Source organism: Geotrypetes seraphini, chromosome 7 (genome assembly GCF_902459505.1).
Source record: "Geotrypetes seraphini chromosome 7, aGeoSer1.1, whole genome shotgun sequence".
Taxonomy (NCBI): Eukaryota; Metazoa; Chordata; class Amphibia; order Gymnophiona; family Dermophiidae; genus Geotrypetes; species Geotrypetes seraphini.
This window is the reverse complement of record NC_047090.1, coordinates 132,930,739-132,949,379: the sequence shown is the minus strand read 5'-3', so window position 1 is coordinate 132,949,379 and position 18,641 is coordinate 132,930,739. Positions and strand designations below refer to the sequence as shown.

The following is an 18,641-nucleotide window of genomic DNA, read 5'->3' as shown; positions in this document are numbered from 1 at the left end:
ATCGATTTACAACATAAAAAAATCAGTTTCCCGATTCAGACCCTCCCCCCCTCGCCCCCTAAAGCAGGAGTGGCAGCGCTGCTCTTGCTGGCTGGCCGCTGCCGCACCTGCTTTAGAGGGCGAGGAGGGAGGGTCAGTCGGGAAGTGTTGATGTCAGCTTCCCCCCCCCCCCCGGCGTCCGGTTCTCCCCCTTGCGTCCGATTTCCCACCCTGGTCTCCCCGCTCCGTTTACCTTATAGATGCAACCTGCAAAGAAGATCGCGGTTATAGCGGCTTTGCAAACTGCTTTAAGCTGTTTCCTCCGCGATCATGCCTCTGACGTCAGAGGAGGGGCGGGACCGCAGCAGAGGAAACTGGCTCAAAGCAGTTTGCAAAGCCACTATAACCGCGATCTTCTTTGCAGGTTGCATCTATAAGGTAAACGGTGCGGGGAGGCCAGGGGGAACACAGAGGCCTTCCCGGGAGGTGCACAGTCCTTCGGGGTGTGGAGTGGGACAGGCCTTGGGGGGTGCAGGCCTTCAAGGGGGGAACAGGCCTTCAAGGGGGGGACAGGCCTTCAAGGGGGGGACAGGCCTTTAAAGGGGGGGACAGGCCAGGGATGGTGGCACAGGCCTTTAAGGGGGGGGGAGAGGCGTTCAAGTGGGGGAGACAAGCCTTCAAGGGGGGGAAAAGACCTTCAAGGGGGGACAGGCCTTCAAATGGGGTACAGGCCAGGGATATTGGCATAGGCCTTCAGGGGGGACAGGCAGGCCTTCAGGGGGGACAAGCATTCAGGGGTGGGGTGCAGGCCTTCAGAGGGGGACAGACCTTCAGGGGAGCCTGGTGTAGAAGTACACGGAGGGAGGGAGGGAAGGGGGGTTCAAAGAGACGTGCATATGCCGGACTTTGGGAGGAAAGAAATAATGGGTCTAAAAATAGAGGAGAGGGAGAGAGATGATGGACAATGGGATTTAAGGAGGGAAGGAACAGGAAGGGAGAGAAGTTAGACACGAGGGATGGTGTGGTGGGGGGGGAATTAGAGATACTGGATAGGAGGGTAATTGGGAAAAGAAAGGGAGAGATAGTGGAGTGGTGGGAAAGGAGGGAGATATGCTGGATGAAAGGGTAGTTGAGTAAAGGTGGATCTGTGAATGGAGATGAAAAAAAGGAAAGATGCCAGACCTCCGGGGGAGGGAAGGGAAACAGAAGAGGAGGACAAAGATGGCAGATGGATGTTTAGCACGGAGAAAGAAGAAATAAGGAGACCCTGGCAAGCAAGTTATCAGAAGACAACCAGAGCCTGGGACCGACAAGATTTGAATAATGACCAGACAACAAAAGGTAGAAAAACTAATTTTATTTTCCATTTTGTGATTACAATATGTCAGATTTGAAATGTGTATCCTGCCAGAGCTGGTGTTAGACTGCAAACGTGAGCTAGGATTTAACAGAGAGAGAAAAAGTCTTTTTTGTTTGTTTATTTTGTTTACACCACAGCGCCAGTGTGGTTAGGAGAAGGCAAAGTGGGTGAAGAGGCTATAAAATAAACCTACCAGGATGTTTGAAATAAACACCCAATTGGGCAAGAAAATCGAATCGAAAAACCAATAGGCTGAATCGAATCAAAATTTTTTTCCTGAATCGGGCAGCACTAAAATCCACTGCTTATTCATAGGAAAAGCAGCATAAAATCTGTTTTACTATTTGGGATCAGGCTAGGTATTTAGACTTGGGTTGGCCACTGTTGGAAACAGAGTACTGGGCTTGATGGACCTTTGGTCTGTCCCAGTATGGCAGTGTTCCATTTATGTTCTGACATCTCAAACGTAGTGATCTAGTTGTTAATCCATACAAAATATACTCAATATCCTCCATGCATATCATTTTCATATATTTGGCATGTTAGTTACCAGACACCACTGACTCATTGGTTCATCTCTTTTTCTTTTGGGTTGTTTTTTTTATTTTTTTTTTTGTTTCTGATTGCTTTTAGTGAAGCCAGTAGATATCTCGCTGAAGTTCTACAGTCTGTCACTGAATTGGAGCTTGAAGATGCACTAGAAAGAATCATCAATGCAGTTGAAAAACAGCTCTGTAAGTCAGTCCTGCTTCTGTTTAATAACTTGGGACATAATAAAGGTATTGGCACATTCTTAGTAAACACAGTCGTGTTTCCCATTAAATGAGCTCATTTGGAGTAGGATTCTTTTTTTTTTTAATCCATTATCCCAGGACAAGCAGGCAGCATATTCTTACATGTGGGTAATGTCATCCACGGAGCCCCGGTTACGGAAGGTCCCAAGTGCATCGCCACTTTAAGAACTTTAGAAAGTCCATGACTGACCGCACTGCACATGTGTGAGTGCCTTCCTGCCTGACGTAGTCGCATGGCTCCTCAGTTCAGTGTTTTCTGCGGAGCTGTTCAGTCCTGTCATTGAATGTTGCTTCTTTATTTTGTGCTAGCCTTCCCGCTCACGTGTATTTTTCTTATTATTTCTTTTCTTCGTTCACTGTTTTTTCCTTAAAAAAAAGACTTTGTTTCTCTTTTTTTTACGCACTTTCAACGGCGGGGCCCTTTTTCCCTCCTCAGCAGCTCGCGTTTGATTTGGCTGAGGCGGTATTCCCTAATTTGATGTCCCGACCATTAACCAGTTTTAAGAAGTGCGGCTGGTGCCAATGAACTATTTCGGTTACAGACCCACACAGTTAGTGTATACAGTGCTTAGGACCGGAACACCATATCAACTCTTGCACTCGCTGTTCCACCTTAAAGAAGCGCACCTTAAAAAGCTGCCACCTTCAACAAAAACAACTTTTTGGCACCGTTATGGAAGAAGTTCAATCTTCACCTTCAACTTCTAAGGCATCTACTTCAAAGGCACCGGAAGCAAAGGCACTGCATTCCCCAACATCACCGGTAAAGGTACCGCATTCTACAGCACCGCCAGTGAAGGCATCGTCATCCAAGGCGTTGCTACCTTCCTCGGCACCACCTTCTACTCCAGAGTCACAATCTCTCGCTCCTTCAGGTAAGCCAGCGAGGAAGTCACCAGTTTCCCAGATGGGGTCAGCCACTAAGGCATTGAGTCTAGTCATGCCGGTCAAATGACAGCTCCTTTTGTGACTCGCTCCAAAATCTAGGAGTTTCTCCTCTTTGGACTTATCCTCTTTGGAGCAGGTCGCAGCACCAATGGTACCGGTGTCAAAGCCCCAGGTACCAGTGCCATTTGTGGAACAAGTAGCGGTACTGATGGTACTGGGCGACAATGCCACAGGTACCGGTACATACTTTGAAAGAACAATTTGAACAGTTCTTTCATGCAGAGTATGGACATATATTTAATCTTTTGACCCCAGCATCGGCTCTGCCAGTACCAGTCCAGCCTTAGGGTGCCAATACTCAGTCTTTGGTGCCGTCACCCACATTTGAGAATATCTGCTTGCTGTCCCTGGATAAGTACAGTAAGTAAGTGTGCTTTTTCTGTTGTGGATACACAGGAGTCCATTCTTTAGCTGTTGATTCCCACTTCCCACGAAAATGCAGAAGGGTAAGATCTTGAATTCCTTCCCTTCTGCAGTGAAGAACAGCTCCCTCTTCAGTTTTTCCTACTGCATGTGAATTCAGAAGGTGTGTTCTGATCTGCTCTGCTTCTTTTTGTTATTTTCAGGGATTTTTCCATCAGATTTTTGTGATTATTTGTGACTTTGGTGCTCAGAGATCCCCTTTTTAGCCTTGCTCTGCTGGGGAAAGTACGCAGTCCTGCGTGGGTGGACTGCAGTTCCCAGGCCAATCTCACTGAGTACCTGTGGAGCCAGCCTGCTTTGTGTACCTTCAGGAGCTCAGGGTCCGTCCCTTGAGCGGCTCGCCTGCTGATTTTATCAGGGGCTTCGGCGCAGACTGTATGGGTATCAGGGAGATGGCTGCATAGTTTCTCCCCCAGTTGCTGCGTGAGGAATCTTGGGGGGGGAGAGTCTGTGGTCATGGATGGTCCAACTGGCAGCCAGAAGAATTCCTTCGACAAGGTCTGACAATTTCTGAGGCAGAAATACTTTCCCTGCAGTCAGGCTGATTCAGGAAAGCAGGCACCAGAAGCCACAGTAAGTACTCCCATTATTCCATATGGGGAACATCGGAGCGGGGGGAAGGTTGTAAATTTTGTTTATAAGGGTTTCAGAGACTAGGATTAGGTTCCTCCCACCTCCAAAACCCTAAATTCACTATTTTTTATGTTTGCATTTAGCTCCAACGGCCCATTTTTTTGGCACAGTTTTCTTAACGGTGGCCATCTTAAATTTTTAGCGATCTGTTTTAAACTTATATCCAGAAGTAGAACAATAACATAGTCAGATGTAGAAATCACTATAAGAACATAGTCTGAGCTCCTTTCCACAAGACTACCCAACCCCCTTCCCTCCTAGACAAAAAAAGGACAAGCCATTCAGCTTCAAACCTCCCCCATCCCATAATCCAATTTAAGATTGTCTCCATATAACATAACAGTCCCATATATTATGATCCAGGTGGAGAGTATTATGGCAGAGAGCAGTTAATTTAGACTTTAATTGCAGATAATCCAGTCTGCTCAGAATCTCTGACATAGTAGGAAAAGTCATTGACCGCCAATGCTGTGCCACTGCCATGCATGCAGATGTAAACATACAAGCAGCCAATTTTTGCTCATGCACTGTACTGGAGCATTAAGCAGACAGTAACTCAGCATAACTGGACAGTGCTTTCCTGTAAGTCGCACTAACAGGCATCCCATTTCCTGCCAAAAGGCTTTAATTCAATGGGAACAAATTTTGTCTGACTGTTGGATTCTGGACGTTATCAGGGAGGGGCACAGGATTGAGTTTTTTCAGTCCCCTCTGGATCTATTCTTTGGCTCTCCCACCAGAAGACTGGAGAAGGAGGCCATTCACGTCATAGTACCAGTTTCCGAAGAAAAATTGGGCTCAGGCAGATACTCTTTATACTTCATAGTGCCAAAAAAAAGCACAGAAGATTGGAGGTCAGTTCTAGAAGTCTATAAATTAGTCCCTTCAGGTCTCCCGTTTCCACATGGAAATGGTCTGTTCTGTCATAGTGTCAGTGACTCTGAGAGAATTCTTTGCCTCTCTGAATTTGACGGAGGCATATTTGCATATTCCTATCTTTCTGGCTCATAGGAGATATTTGAGATTTCATATTCTCCACTGACACTTCAGTTTGTGGCATTCCCTTTCAGTTTGGACACAGCTCCCTGTACCTTTACCAAGATGATGGTGGTTGTAGCGGCTCACCTGCATGGGCTGGGTGTTCAGGTGCCTCCTTACTTGGAGGATTGGCTAATCGGAACCTCCTCTCTAGAGGACGGCGTGCATATGGTTTGGCAAGTGGTGAGCCTCTTAAAGGACCTGGGCTGGATAATCAACTTCCGCAAAAGTCAACTGCAGCCAACCCAGTGCTTGAAATATCTGGGAGACCGCTTCGACATGGCTCAGGGCTGTTTTTCTTTCTGAACCACGCAAACAGAAGTTCAGGAAGCAGATCCTAGAGATCTTGGCTCTTCCAATCTCCATGGTCTGGCATTATCTTCAGGTGCTGGACTCAATGGCAGCCTTCTTGGAGATAGTGCACTGGACGATGGCTCATATGAGTCCTCTCCAGTATTCCCTTCTGTCCAGATTGTCTCCACAATGTCCCTCCCTGCAGACACAGCTTCCCAGAACAACAGCAGCAAAGCACAATCTACATTGGTGTCCCCAGGAGGAGTACTTGGTGAAGGGCATGTCTCTCAGAATCGACACATGGGTGACCCTCACCACCACAGTGGCAGGGGGCCATCTTCTGTAGCCAACTTCTCCAGGGCAGATGGTTCCCATCGGGAAAACAAGTTGTCCATAAATTGTCTGGAACCGAGAGCTATTTGGTTGGCCTTACTACAGTTGCAGTCATTCCTGTCAGGAAAAGCTGTCAGGGTATTTTCAAACACCACCACCATGGTGGCTAACGGAAACCAGAAGCGCTTCCCTTCACTTGGAGGTATGGATGCTATTTCAGTGGGCAATACTTCACTTGCTGCCCAACATGGCGGGAGTAGTGAACATCCAAGTCAACTTCCTCAGCAGACAAACTCTGGATCCAGGAGAGTGGTCGCTGTCCCAGAGGACATTTAACTTCATAGTTCAGACGGGGCAGACCTGACATGGATCTCATGGCCATAGCCAAGATTGCGAAGGCAGTCTGCTTCTACAGCCAAAGATTTGAACGGTGAAGTGCAGGGCTAGATGCCCTAGTTCAGCCCTGGCGCACAGAGCAACTCCTCTATGTATTTCCACTATGGGTCATGGTTGGTTGGAATATCCGCAAGATTGTGACCCTTGGGGGTTAAGTAATCCTGGTAGCCCTGGACTGGCCCTGAAGACCTTGATATGCAGATCTGGTGTGTCTGCAGAGCCAGGTCCCTGAAACTGCCTGTCCTTCTGGATCTCTTCGATCAAGGTCTGGTTCCGATGGAGAAGTCGGAATGCTTTGGCCTTACAGCATGGCTCTTGAGCACATAGCCTTGATTCAGAAGGGTTATTCGGAGGTTGTGGTTACAACTCTCCTTAGGGCTAAGAGGCCTGCCACTTTTGCAGCCTGTGCTAAAATCTGGATGACCTTCTAGTTATGTTGTTCAAAAGAGTAGGCAGAGCCAGAGCAGGCTCCTGTTTCAGTGATCTGGCTTTCCTGCAAGCCGGTCTAGAAAATAATAATAATAAACTTTATTCTTATATACCACCCTGCCATAAGTTCTGAGCAGTTTACATAAAAAGAACACTGAACATTCAGTGATGCATACAGACAATTGAAAAACCTGTCAAATTTACATAAGAATGAACACTATACATTCAGTGAAGGATACAAACAGTTAAAAAATTCATCAAGTTTCACATTTTTTCTAATAATTTAGTTTTTAATACCTTCCTAAAAGAGTAATAAGATTTGGCTAAAGGAATAAGAGAACTCAACCAAGCATTCATTTTCCCTGCCTGGAAAGCAAACATTCATTCATGAAATCTCTTATATCAAACAGATTTTAAAGATGGATACATAAACATGTTGTTATTTCGAGTATTCCTGTTAGAATTGTATACTTTAAACTGAGAGGAAATATATTCAGGAGCTAAGCCAAATAATGCCTTGAAACAGATACATCCAAATTAAAACAGAATTATCACCTCAAAAGGCAACCAATGTAGCTTTTGATAAAAAGGGCTCTCATGATCAAACTTTCTTAGACCAAAAATCAAACGGACTGCTGTATTTTGTATTAATCGCAATCTGTGATAGCCGGTATTTCATGCTTTTGGGCTCTAAGTGGCCTCTGGTCTCTGGCTTCTCACCCAGACCTCACTTGGTTTATTATTTATTTATTTAGTTTTCTATACCATTCTCCCAGAGGAGCTCGGAACAGTATACATGAATTTATTTGGGTACTCAAGCATTTTTCAGACTGAGACCTCTGTTGTGCAGACCATTCCCTTCTTGGGACCTCAATGTAGTCTTGAGCGGCCTGGCCTGTGCTCTGTTCGAGCCTATTTTGGACCTTATAGTCAAAACGGTGTTTTGGTTGCCATTGTCTCGGCAAGAAGGATCTCAGACTTGCAGGTCCTCTCCTGCAGGAAACCATTTCTCTGTTTCACGGAATTGGGTGTTTGTCTGCGTACAGTTCCTTCCTTTTCTTCCAAAGGTGGATTCCACCTTCCATGTCAAACTTACAAACTTCGTTTGTACACCTTTTGGCCTACAGGTTCTGCCAAACAGGACAAGCTTTTGCAGAGTTTTTATGATTCACCTGATTTCTGCCTTAGGCATTGCCGGTGTCTGTCTTGGGACCTCTTCTTCTGTATCTAAGATTAAGCAGAGACATTTTTACAGGAACAGGGGTTTTGTTTTCTCTTTTCCCCTTGGGAGGGTTCCCTATACCTTGCTTGTTGTACTTAGCAGATTGGCTTTCGGTTACCTATGTACTCAATTATTGTTCACTGTTTGCTTGTTAATTGTTTATTAATTATTATACTATTTCTTAAGTTTCAGAGCAGATTATGTTTGTTGCTGGGGAAGTTCCTCGTGCCTCTCCTACTTCAGTGGAGTTTGATTGCTTTGGTACCAACTGAGGAGGGAGCTGTTCACCATTGCAGAGGGGAGGATTTAAGTTCTTAAAGTGATATCCTTCTGCAGTTTCGCGGAAAGTGGGAATCAACAGCTAAAATGTGGACTCCTGTGCATCCTAACAGAACCCAGATTATTGAGGTAAGAACCTAATCTGTCATTTGGTCAGGTTCCAAACATTTTCTTGTTCCCTAAAAGAGCTCCATGACAGGATACTAAATCTCCCTCCCTTCACCTTTGGTTGTCATCCAAAAGATGAACGAGAGGGTATCCTTGGGCCGTAATATAGTTCTTACACTTGATTTAAAGGCTCGTACATTCTTTTTCAACAAAATGAGGAGGTTTAATTGTCCTGATTTGGTAATGCTCATAACATATTTTTTTTAGCTAAAAAGAGAATGGAAAGTGATCTATTTTAGGAATTGTTAAAAACTTAATTCAAACTTTTGTGCTTTGTGAAAACTAGAAATTCATAGTTGCCTAATACAAATTTTGTGTGGGGGGGGTTCCCCCCTGTTTGGTGATAAGCTTCATGGCAGGCTAGGACCACTTTTGTGGTTGTGGAAGCAAGGCTTTAATAGATGTATACAGTTTGCTAGTGTTTCCATGGTTTTGTTTACAGCCTCCAACAGGGCTTACAAATAAGGCAGGAGGTCTTTTCTGTGGAAGGTGAGGTTGTAACAGAATTTCAGAGATACTGGACATTAATTATTGCTTGCGTTTGATATACTGCAAAAAAACTGAGACATTATCAATGTGGTTTACAAAAACTTAAAAATCATAGGGGGGGGCGAGGTAAGTGGCAGAGAGGCAGAAAGAAGGACAGAGATGGGATTAAGAAGAGGGAGCATTAAATGCTTCAGAAAAGAGAGAGGTCTTGAATGCTTATTTGAACTGATATATTGTTGGCTGATTTTTAATGGAACCTAGGTGACTGAAAGAGAATGGACTCACACACTTGGAGGAATTAAGAAAGGGAAGATTATCTTTAAGTCAAATAGAGATTTGTTGTAAACAGGTATTGAGAGCTAAAGCAAAGGAGTAGGGGTCAGCAATGCAGCAAAGAATTTGTTTGCCATCAGCATAACAGAAAGGCATGTAGCCACGGTCCTGGATGATAGTGAGATGGGGAGAAATGAAAATGTTGAAGAGGATAGGAGTAAGGATGGAGCCTTGTGAGACATCTGAGGGACAATCATAGACTGCAGTGACTGTGTCAGAAAAGGTAAGTTGATAGGTACGATTGAAGAGATAGCTGGAAAACCAAGCAAAGACAGCGCTGGAGATGCCGATAGAGTGAAGATGGTGAAGAAGAAAAGAATGATCCATAAGACTGAAAGCAGAAGATCTTTTTTCTGTGGGCTATTAAAATCCTTAACTGATATTCTAATGGTCAGTTAAAATTTAGGCAAAATTCACCTCTTGCATAAAAGGTAATACTCTCTTGAACAAGATGGCTCAGCCAAACTAGTCATCTGCTTTTAATATTTTGAAGATGCTTGCATGCCTACAGAGTTTGAGGAGGCCTTGAGTTTTTTGTCTTTGATATAAACATGAGAACATTTTAAAAAATAGCTCAGTTAACTGGGTTAAACATTTTCTTCAAGTAGTTAGATTATGGTCAGGTAGTGGACTTTCACTTCATAACAAAATTAAATAGAGGCCCAGAGGAGTGTCTTTTATTTAAAGACTCCTTTTTATTAAAAAGAGGGTTTAATTTTTGGAAATTTTATTTGGTCAACAGGGTGTAGGGAATGCTCACTCTTTCTCTAGGAAAATGAGAAATGGTTTGCTATTTTGTTATGCTTCAGAAAACATTTCTTCAAACTATGAAAATGTTTATTAAATTGTTACCAAATCGTATGCAGTATTTAATAAAGTTTATTTTAATTACTAATATTTAAGCCCGTTACATTAACGGGTGCTAGACTATATGTCTGTCTGTCTTTCTTTATTTCTGTCTCTCTCCCTCCCACCGTTTTTCTTTCTGTCTGTCTCTCTCCCTGGCCCCTTTGTCTGTCTTGTCTGACTTTCTGTGTCTCTCCCTGCCCTTGTGTCTTTCTTCTTTTCTTTTTGTCTCCCTCCCTCCCACTGTCTGTCCCTTCTATCCCTCCCCCTCCATTTTTCTGTGCAGCAGCAGCAGCAGCATTTCCCTCCCCCACCCCACTTCCCTGTGCATCAGCAACAGCATTCCCCCCACTTCCCTGTATAGCAGTCTCATCAGCATTCCCTCCCCCTCCATTTCCCTCCCCTCCCCCCACCACGTCCATATGCAGCATTTTCCCCTACCCCCTTTCCATTCCCACGGTCTGGCCAGCTCCCTTAGTCCCTTGCCGCCCCCCACCCTTCCCTTCCCGCGGTCCCAACAAATCTGCCGACTGAAGCAGCGTCCATAGCACTCTACACACGCTGCTTCGGGGCCTTCTACTGCCCTGATTTACTCTGGCACGTCCATGATGACATCATCAGAGACGCAGGAGAGCAAATCAGGGCAGTAGAAGGCCCCGAAGCAGCATGTGTAGAGTGCTGCGGCAGGTTTGTCGGGACCGCGGGAAGGGAAGGGGGGGACGGCAAGGGACTAAGGGAGCCGGCCAGACCGCGGGAAGAGATGGGAGGGTCAACGGGGGTTTGGGTGCTTTGAGTAGGGGTGTGACGGGGGGTGGGGGGGCTGGCAATGAAAAAATTACTTACTGTGAGTGAGGGGAGAGCCAGCAAGACCGCAGGGACAGTTTTATGCGTGCATGCGCACTCCTGCCTGCCACGGACATACGGATCAGGGAACACGCAGGCAGGAGTGCGCATGCGCGCTTAATGTTTTATTATAGTAGATGATTAATATAATTCAGAAGATGACCCAATGAGAAAGGATATGCTAATCAATAGCTAACAAGTAATAAACTTTCATAGTACAGTAATTTGTTTTTTTGCAATGAATTATCTTTTTTTTTTTTTTTTTCAGTATCATCTAATATGATCGAACTGTCTACAGTTGAAGGAGCAGTTCAGGAATGCAGTCGATCATGTGATGAAACCATGTATGTTAACTGTTTTGTCTTGTTTTATTTATTCTTTATGCTTTTTTAAAACTATGTGTGAAGCTGGCTTGGTGGCAGGCACTGTACACTGCCATCCAGATAATGCAGAGGCTGACCAAAACTGCTTTTTCAAGTTGCAGCCAAAAATGAAGCTGCTAGCAAAACTCGTCACCTGGTTTTGGCCAAAAACCAAAAACTATAGTTTGATTGTGTGAATGTGAACCAATGAGGATTATCAGAGCTTGCAGTCGGCTAAACCTTTAGGTGACTACTACCCTTCAGACCCAGGAACTGCAAGCACAGGCTGACAAACTGGGTGAGCCATTTTGACAAGGACTTCCCAATAAGTCTGGCACATCTAGATACCTAACTAAATGGAGATGTAGTTAAAAATATTCCGAGACAGGACCTTTGTGAGAAAGTGAAAATAAACATGATTACCAGCTTTTTAAGCTTACCCAAACTGTGCACAAATAACAGGAGAAAGTAGTATTGAGATGTTTCCCATTTTTGTATTCAGTTATAAAACTGATACAGCATGATACAGATTATAGGGTAAAAGAGTCAAGACATTGATCTACACCTCAGACATTATACCAGCTTAATGGCACAATGCAGAATAAAAAAATGCATTGATATCACTGAATGTGAAGGCCATATGCACTGAAAAATTCAATCATTTCATTGTAATATCATTTCCCTATTAACACTATAAGCTGAAGAGACTTCCAGTTTGGTCATGTAGTGGTGAGACTGTGGGTTTTACTGCTCCAGATTCTCCCTAACTAATTGGCACTTTATCAATGTGATTGGACCGTGATTTTCTCTTCAAACAATGGATACTTCCTTAGATGCTATAGTTTGAGTTATCTAGACTGATTACTTCAGAGTAGAGAGCTGCACGGGCATGGGGCCGACAAAAATCCTGCGGGGATCATGTGGGGTTCCCCCTGGGTCCGTGGGGTTACAGGGACTCTGCAAGGATGGAGGCACCTCAAGGTGTTCCCAAGTGTGTTACCTCACCTCCTTTTTCCTGCCTTCCAGCTGTATTCACCTCTGTACAAAGCATGCAGTGCTCCCTGCACGCCGCTCGCAGCTGATGCAGAAGTCTTCCCTCCGACGTCGGAGATAACGTCAGAGGGAAAGCTTCTGAGTCAGCCACATGCAGGGTGCAGGAACCGCCGCCCACAATCCTGTGACATAAGGCAGGAAGGAGGCGGCCCACCTAAAAGCTCTGTCTGGTACACACTCGCAGGAGGGGAGTGCAAGTACTTGGGCCACAGAAGGGAGGGAGGGAGCAAGCAAGCGCATTGGGACAAAGGAGAGAGAAGGGGCATGAACTTGGGACAAAGGAGGGAGCACGTTGTGACATGGGAGGAGCACGAACTTCAGCCAAAGGTTAAAAGGAAGGAGAGAGGGAGGGGCATGAACTTGGGACACAGAAGGGAGGGAGCACGTTTGGACACAGAAGAGAGAGAAGAGGGGGGCACGAACTTAGGACTTAGTATGGAGGGAAGGAAAGAGATGCTGATCACTATTACCCCTCATATCTAGTATCGCTCCCTCTCATCACCCTACCCCGGGGGCCAGCATTATCCCTCATGTCCATGTCCTCCACTGTGTACAGAACTGCTCCTCTATGTCCCTATCTCCTTCTTAATCAGCATTGTCCCTTTGTTTTCCCATGCCCAGCATCTCCTTCCTATGTCTCTATCCATTCCTATGCTAGCGTCTCCCCTCTCCATGCCTTCATTGCCCAATATGGTTTTTCTCTGTTGTTCCTGCCCAACGCTGTTTAGCATCTTTCCTATCCTTCCTCCACCTCCCAAATTATGAGGAATTGTACCAATTGTTAGCTTTTCTCTCTGCCCTGTTCAGTGTCTTTCCTTCTGTAAGACCAGCATCTCTCCCCTTCCCATCCCCCACAGGCATGCATCTCTCTCTCTCTCTCTCTCTCTCCCTTCCTGTTCCGTTATCTTTTCCCCTCTCTAATTTCCCCTTGTAGTCATGTATCCTTCCTGCCCCTCTCTCCTTTTCCCTACTTGTAGTTGGCAGCATTCCTGTCCCCTTTTGGGACAGTGGGTCCAGCATATCTCCCATCCCCTCCCCCTCATAGATCCAGCATTTCTGCCTCACTGTCCTTCCATTCATCCCCCAATTGTCCACTCCTCCCTTCCTTTCCCTCCAGCCTGCTGATCAGTATGTCTCCCTCTTCCACCCCATCCCCCCACATTTGTGGATCCAATATCTTTTCCCTGCATGATCTTTCAAACTTATCTGCTTTTGCAGCGGCAGTGCAGCAACATCATCAACGATAAACATACTCTGCCTGTGACTTGCCCAGAATCTTTCTCTGGCATGTCCCACTCCCTCTAATTCAGCTTCCTGCTTACGCAGGGGTGAGATGCACCAGAGAAAGATTACTGGCAGATCATAGGCAGCACATGTTTATTGCTGCTGCGCAGCCACTGCCACCAAAACAGATAGGTTTGAAAGACTGCGAGGTAAAAGAGATGCTGGACTTGCTGGGGGGGGAGGGGAGGGGGTAAGAGTGATGGTAGATTCATGAATAGAAGGGACAGGAAGGAAAGAAAGATGCTACAGGAAAACATTTACTCAAAAAACCCCTAAATATCAAATGAGTTTGATGGAAGGGCTGAAGATTCACTGAAGACCTGCCTGCACGCCATTGGTGTGTGTGCAGTTTTTTTTTCTGGTTGCTTCTCATTTTCAGAAACCAGGCCACTTTTTTCTGTACTCAAAATTTCAGCCATTGTGGAGCACCATACTTTTCTATATTGATGCTCCACTGGCACTGCACATTCACTGGCCTCAGATGTTCTAAAAGTACAGCATATGACACTATTGCATCAGTATTTTTATTTGTAGTTGGTAAATAGTGACAATGTGTCAGTCCCTCCAGTTTTGCCTACTTTAAATTAGCTAAGTTTGGATAACTATTGCATGCAGGTGATACAGAGAAGGAAGTAAACAAAACCTGCTGGACTTAGGACTGGTAAATCCCCTGATCTGAAGTTTTGGCTAAAACAATTTAATTATACAGATTGCCTCAGAAGCTGATACATAGTAATATGCATATAAAAGGGCTGAATTAGTGCTAGTCTGAAAATTATGAGAGGTTGTAGCAATTGTTAAGGTTTTAGACAGGTTAAGGATAATTGGCACATTTCTCTAAAGCCTCTGACTTTATAATAATTCATAAAACACACCAAGGGGATTTCACATAAAAGACCCCTGAGGAAGGCTTATATTGCTGAAACATGGCCCGTGTTGGGTCTAGGTTCCTGTGCCTGTTTGTTTACTTTCCCATATTTGAAATAAAGTATTCTGTATTTTAACTCCACTTGGTGTGTTTTGTGGACATTCCTGTTTCTTTTGTGGAAGCCTGGTCTTGTGCTTCTGACTTTGGGATCGCTGTCTTCATAGCGCGTCCTTTCAGTGGCTTAGTGGATTTTATAATAATTCAGCCATTTTTTGTCAGGTAATATGCAAATTCAGAACCATATGGTTTTAAGCTGGTGCAGAGTAAGGGGAAGCATAGACAGAAGAAACGAGTGATGAATAGTATAAAGCATGAAGATATCAGCAAAGCCCTTTTACCACTGAGAACTTTTAATATAATAACCAGAATTGTTTGTAAACAACAAGTAGCAATTAAAAAAAATAAAATTTCATTTTGCTGAATTTTAGAGAACATGTTTTCAACATAATTGGGGCTTTTGATGTTCCACGCTATGTGTACAATTCAGAAAGAAAGAAGTTTCTTCCGTAAGTCAAATCTTATCATTTTCATTCATCAGCTAATATCCAATGTTGATAACTGTTCATTTGCAATGCCCTTTGTTTACTAAAGTTGTCCTCTCATTCTTTATTGGGGGGGGGGGGGGAATTTTAGTAAATTGGGCCCTTAATCTCTTATTTTCTGAATATACCAAAAGGCATTTTTATTGATTTGGCAGTAGGCTAACCTCTTACATTTTCACTTGATTGAGTTTTCCTGTATTTATTTAATTATCTAATTTTCCATTTGTGAGTCACACAAACCTATACAAGCTCAAGGCGACAGATCAAAGAAGAAGTGGAAAGATTATAGGGGGGCATGGAGAAGCAAGGGGATGGGCCTAGAAGCTGAAACAGTTAATTGTCAAAGAGATGGGTTTTCAGGTTTTTTCTGAATGCGGTATAGTTTGTCTCTTTCCTGATTGCTTCTGGGAGGTCATTCCAGGTTTTTACACCCAGATGAGTTAGCATAGATTCTTTCTGAAACCCTGTATGGAAAACATCATTTTTACAAACCTGTTCACAAAGCTTGAATGTTTTTACTTTTGTACAGTTTAGCAATGAGTAGTCACCCTGAACCAAATCTGTTTGGAGCTGCCCGGGATAAGGCAGAGCTGTTCCGGGAGCGGTACACCATCTTACAACAGGTGAGTTGCAGAGTATATGGTCTTCGGAATACAAAACTATTTTTCATTGTATTTCTGAAGTAAAAATAGGTTTTTTATCATCCACCAAATCAGTCCAAATGAATGGGTTATTTCCCAGCCTCCATCAGCAGATAGAAACAAAGAACAAAGGATTGTTCAGCTTCTCCTGCTGCAGGGGGTGGGTTGTTTGGGCATCTCTCCTGCTGCAGGGAGGGGAGTTGTTAGTGGAAGAGAATCGTCATCTCTCCCGCTGCAAGGGAGGGGGGTCGCTGCCACTGCAGGGGGGCTGTTTGTGGCGGAAAAGATTGCGCATCTGTGCCACTGTGGGGACAAAATGAGCAGACATGAAGAAATGTTTTCAGAGATTAGGAAAGCTGGAGAAATGGGCAACACTATAATAATGGGTGATTTCAATTACATATATATCAAAAACATATGCTAGACACTTATCTCGGTCTGTCTGGTGTATAGGACTATGAGGCGAAATAAATCCAGACTGGAGCCATGCTAGAGTAATGTTCGTTCAACCAGAGGAGCACCATTAAAAAAAAACCAATGTTTGGAGAAAAAAAAGACCTCAGTGAAAGGGCTTCATGAGTCTAAAAAACTCCAAAGTAGGTGCTACCACTTAGGTCACCACATTGTAATTCTGTACTTTAAATTCTTCAAGACTGAATGACTGAATGAATTCTTTGCTTCGGTCTTTACGGAAGAAGATGTAAGAGATCTACCTGAACTGGAAATGGTTTTCAAGGATGGTGATGCGGAGGAACTAAAAGAAATCTTGGTGAATCTGGAAGATGTACTAAGCCAATTCGACAAGTTAAAAAGTGATAAATCACCAGGACCGGATGGTATAGATCCCAGGGTACTAAGAGAACTCAAACATGAAATTGCTGACCTGCTGTCAGTGATCTGTAACGTGTTGCTAAAATCATCTGTAGTATCTGAAGATTGGAGGGTGGCCAATGTTATGCCAATTTTTAAAAGGGCTCCAGGGGAGATCTGAGAAATTACAGACTGGTAAACCTCACTTCAGTGCCGGGCATAATGGTAGAAACAATTTTTAAAAATAAAATGGTGGAACACGTAGACAAACATGATTTAATGAGACAGAATCAGCATGGGTTCAGCCGAGGGAGATCTTGCCTCACAAATTTGCTTGACTACTTTGAAGTTGTGAATAAACATGTGGATAAAGGTGAGCCGGTTGATATAGTGTATCTAGATTTTCAGAAAGCTTTTGATAAAGTTCTTCACAAGAGGCTCCTGAGAAAATTAGTGTCATGGGATAGGTGGCAAAATTCAGTTGTGGATTAGGAATTGGTTATCGGATAGAAAACAGAGGGTTGGATTAAATGGTCATTTTTCTCAAAGGAGGAGAGTAAACAGTGGAGTGCCACAGGGGTCTGTACTAGGACTTATTTAATTTATTTATAAATGATCTGTAAATTGGAACAACAAGTGAGGTGATTAAATTTGCAGGTGACACTAAACTGTTCAAAGTTGTTAAGATGCATGCGGATTGTGAAAAATTGCAGGCAAACCTTAGGAAATTGGAAGACTGGGTGTCCAAGTGGCAGATGAAATTTAATGTGGACAAATGCAAAGTGATGCACATTGGGAAGAATAACCTGAATCAGGATTAGCGTCCAAGAAAAGGATCTGGGTATCGTCATAGACAAGACGATGAAACCTTCCGCCCAATGTGCAGAGGCGGCCAAAAAAGCAAATAGGATGCTAGGAATTATTTAAAAAGGGATGGTTAACAAGACAAAGAATGTTATTATGCCCTGTATCGCTCCATGGTGTGACTTTATTTGGAGTATTGCGTTCAATTCTGGTATCCTTATCTCAAGAAAGATATAGTGACGCTAGAAAAGGTTCAAAGAAGAGCAACCAAGATAGTAAAGGGGATGGAACTCCTCTCATATGAGGAAAGACTAAAATGGTTGGGGCTCTTCAGCTTGGGAAAGAGACGGCTGAGGGGAGATTTGATTGAAGTCTACAAAATCCTAAGTGGAGTAGAATGGGTACAAGTGGGTCGATTTTTCACTCCGTCAAAAATTACAAAGACATGGGGGACACTTGATGAAGTTAAAGGGAAATACTTTTAAAACTAATAGGAGGAAATTGTTTTTCACTCAGAGAATAGTTAAGCTCTGGAACACATTGCCAGAGGATGTGGTAAGAGAGGATAGCGTAGCTGGTTTTAAGAAAGGTTTGGACAAGTTACTGAAGGAAAAGTCCATAGTCTGTTATTGAGAAAGACACGTGGGAAGTCACTGCTTGCCCTGTATCGGTAGCATGGAATATTGCTACATCTTGGGTTTTGGCCAAGTACTAGTGACCTGGATTGGCCACCATGAGAACGGGCTACTGGGCTTGATAGACCATTGGTCTTACCCAGTAAGGCTATTCTTATGATTCTGTGGGAGAGCATCCTTAAGATGAAGTGGTATAAAATGGGACCTGTACTAAATTAACATGAGTTTAGAAGTAAAATAACCCATCTTAATGGTAGTCCAGGTTAATAATTTCGTCTCTTCATGTGCAATTATTTGTAAAGTGGATTTTCTTTTTATACATGAATGTCTAAAATATATTTGGATGTTAAACATGATTGTGGGAAGTTGAGGTAGAAGAAGATTGAGTTGTGTCTAGTGGGAGACCAAAGTTTAATTTTATGAGCATGGCTTCTGCTCCTCAGCCTAGCAGGGCTGATGTTATGAAGGCAGTATTTAAAACCTGTAGAGCAGGGAGTTTTGGCCCATGAACTACAGTAGCAACAAGTTATTAGCCTCTGTGCATGTGTCCTGGGTTTCAGAAGTCTGTATGGTGCTGTAATCCAATAATAGAGTAATTTTATAAACTTTTCTCTCCGTGTAAATGGCCTTATAAAAAAATTAATAATACAAAAACAAAACGTTCTGCTTATTCAGATATTGTTGGGACTTCACATCTCACATTGCATTCAACCAAAATGACAACGAAATCATAAAGACCAAAGTGGAGAAAAACGGACCTCAATATAGTTGGCTC

The 18,641-nt window shown here is 43.8% G+C and overlaps 1 protein-coding gene across 4 annotated transcripts in view; it reads left to right on the top strand.

Moving 5' to 3' along the window:
* Positions 1 to 18,641, top strand: part of POLE2 (DNA polymerase epsilon 2, accessory subunit) — a 102,898-nt gene that overhangs the window by 1,809 nt on the left and 82,448 nt on the right. For all 4 annotated transcript variants that reach the window (XR_004540150.1, XM_033952462.1, XM_033952463.1 and 1 more), the window contains exons 2-5: positions 1,973 to 2,073; positions 11,076 to 11,151; positions 14,863 to 14,940; positions 15,506 to 15,599. Coding sequence is in view for 3 of the 4 variants with exons in the window: in XM_033952462.1 (XP_033808353.1) it covers positions 1,973 to 2,073; positions 11,076 to 11,151; positions 14,863 to 14,940; positions 15,506 to 15,599 (349 nt within the window). In the remaining variant the exon portion in view is untranslated. The remainder of the gene's footprint in view (positions 1 to 1,972; positions 2,074 to 11,075; positions 11,152 to 14,862; positions 14,941 to 15,505; positions 15,600 to 18,641) is intronic.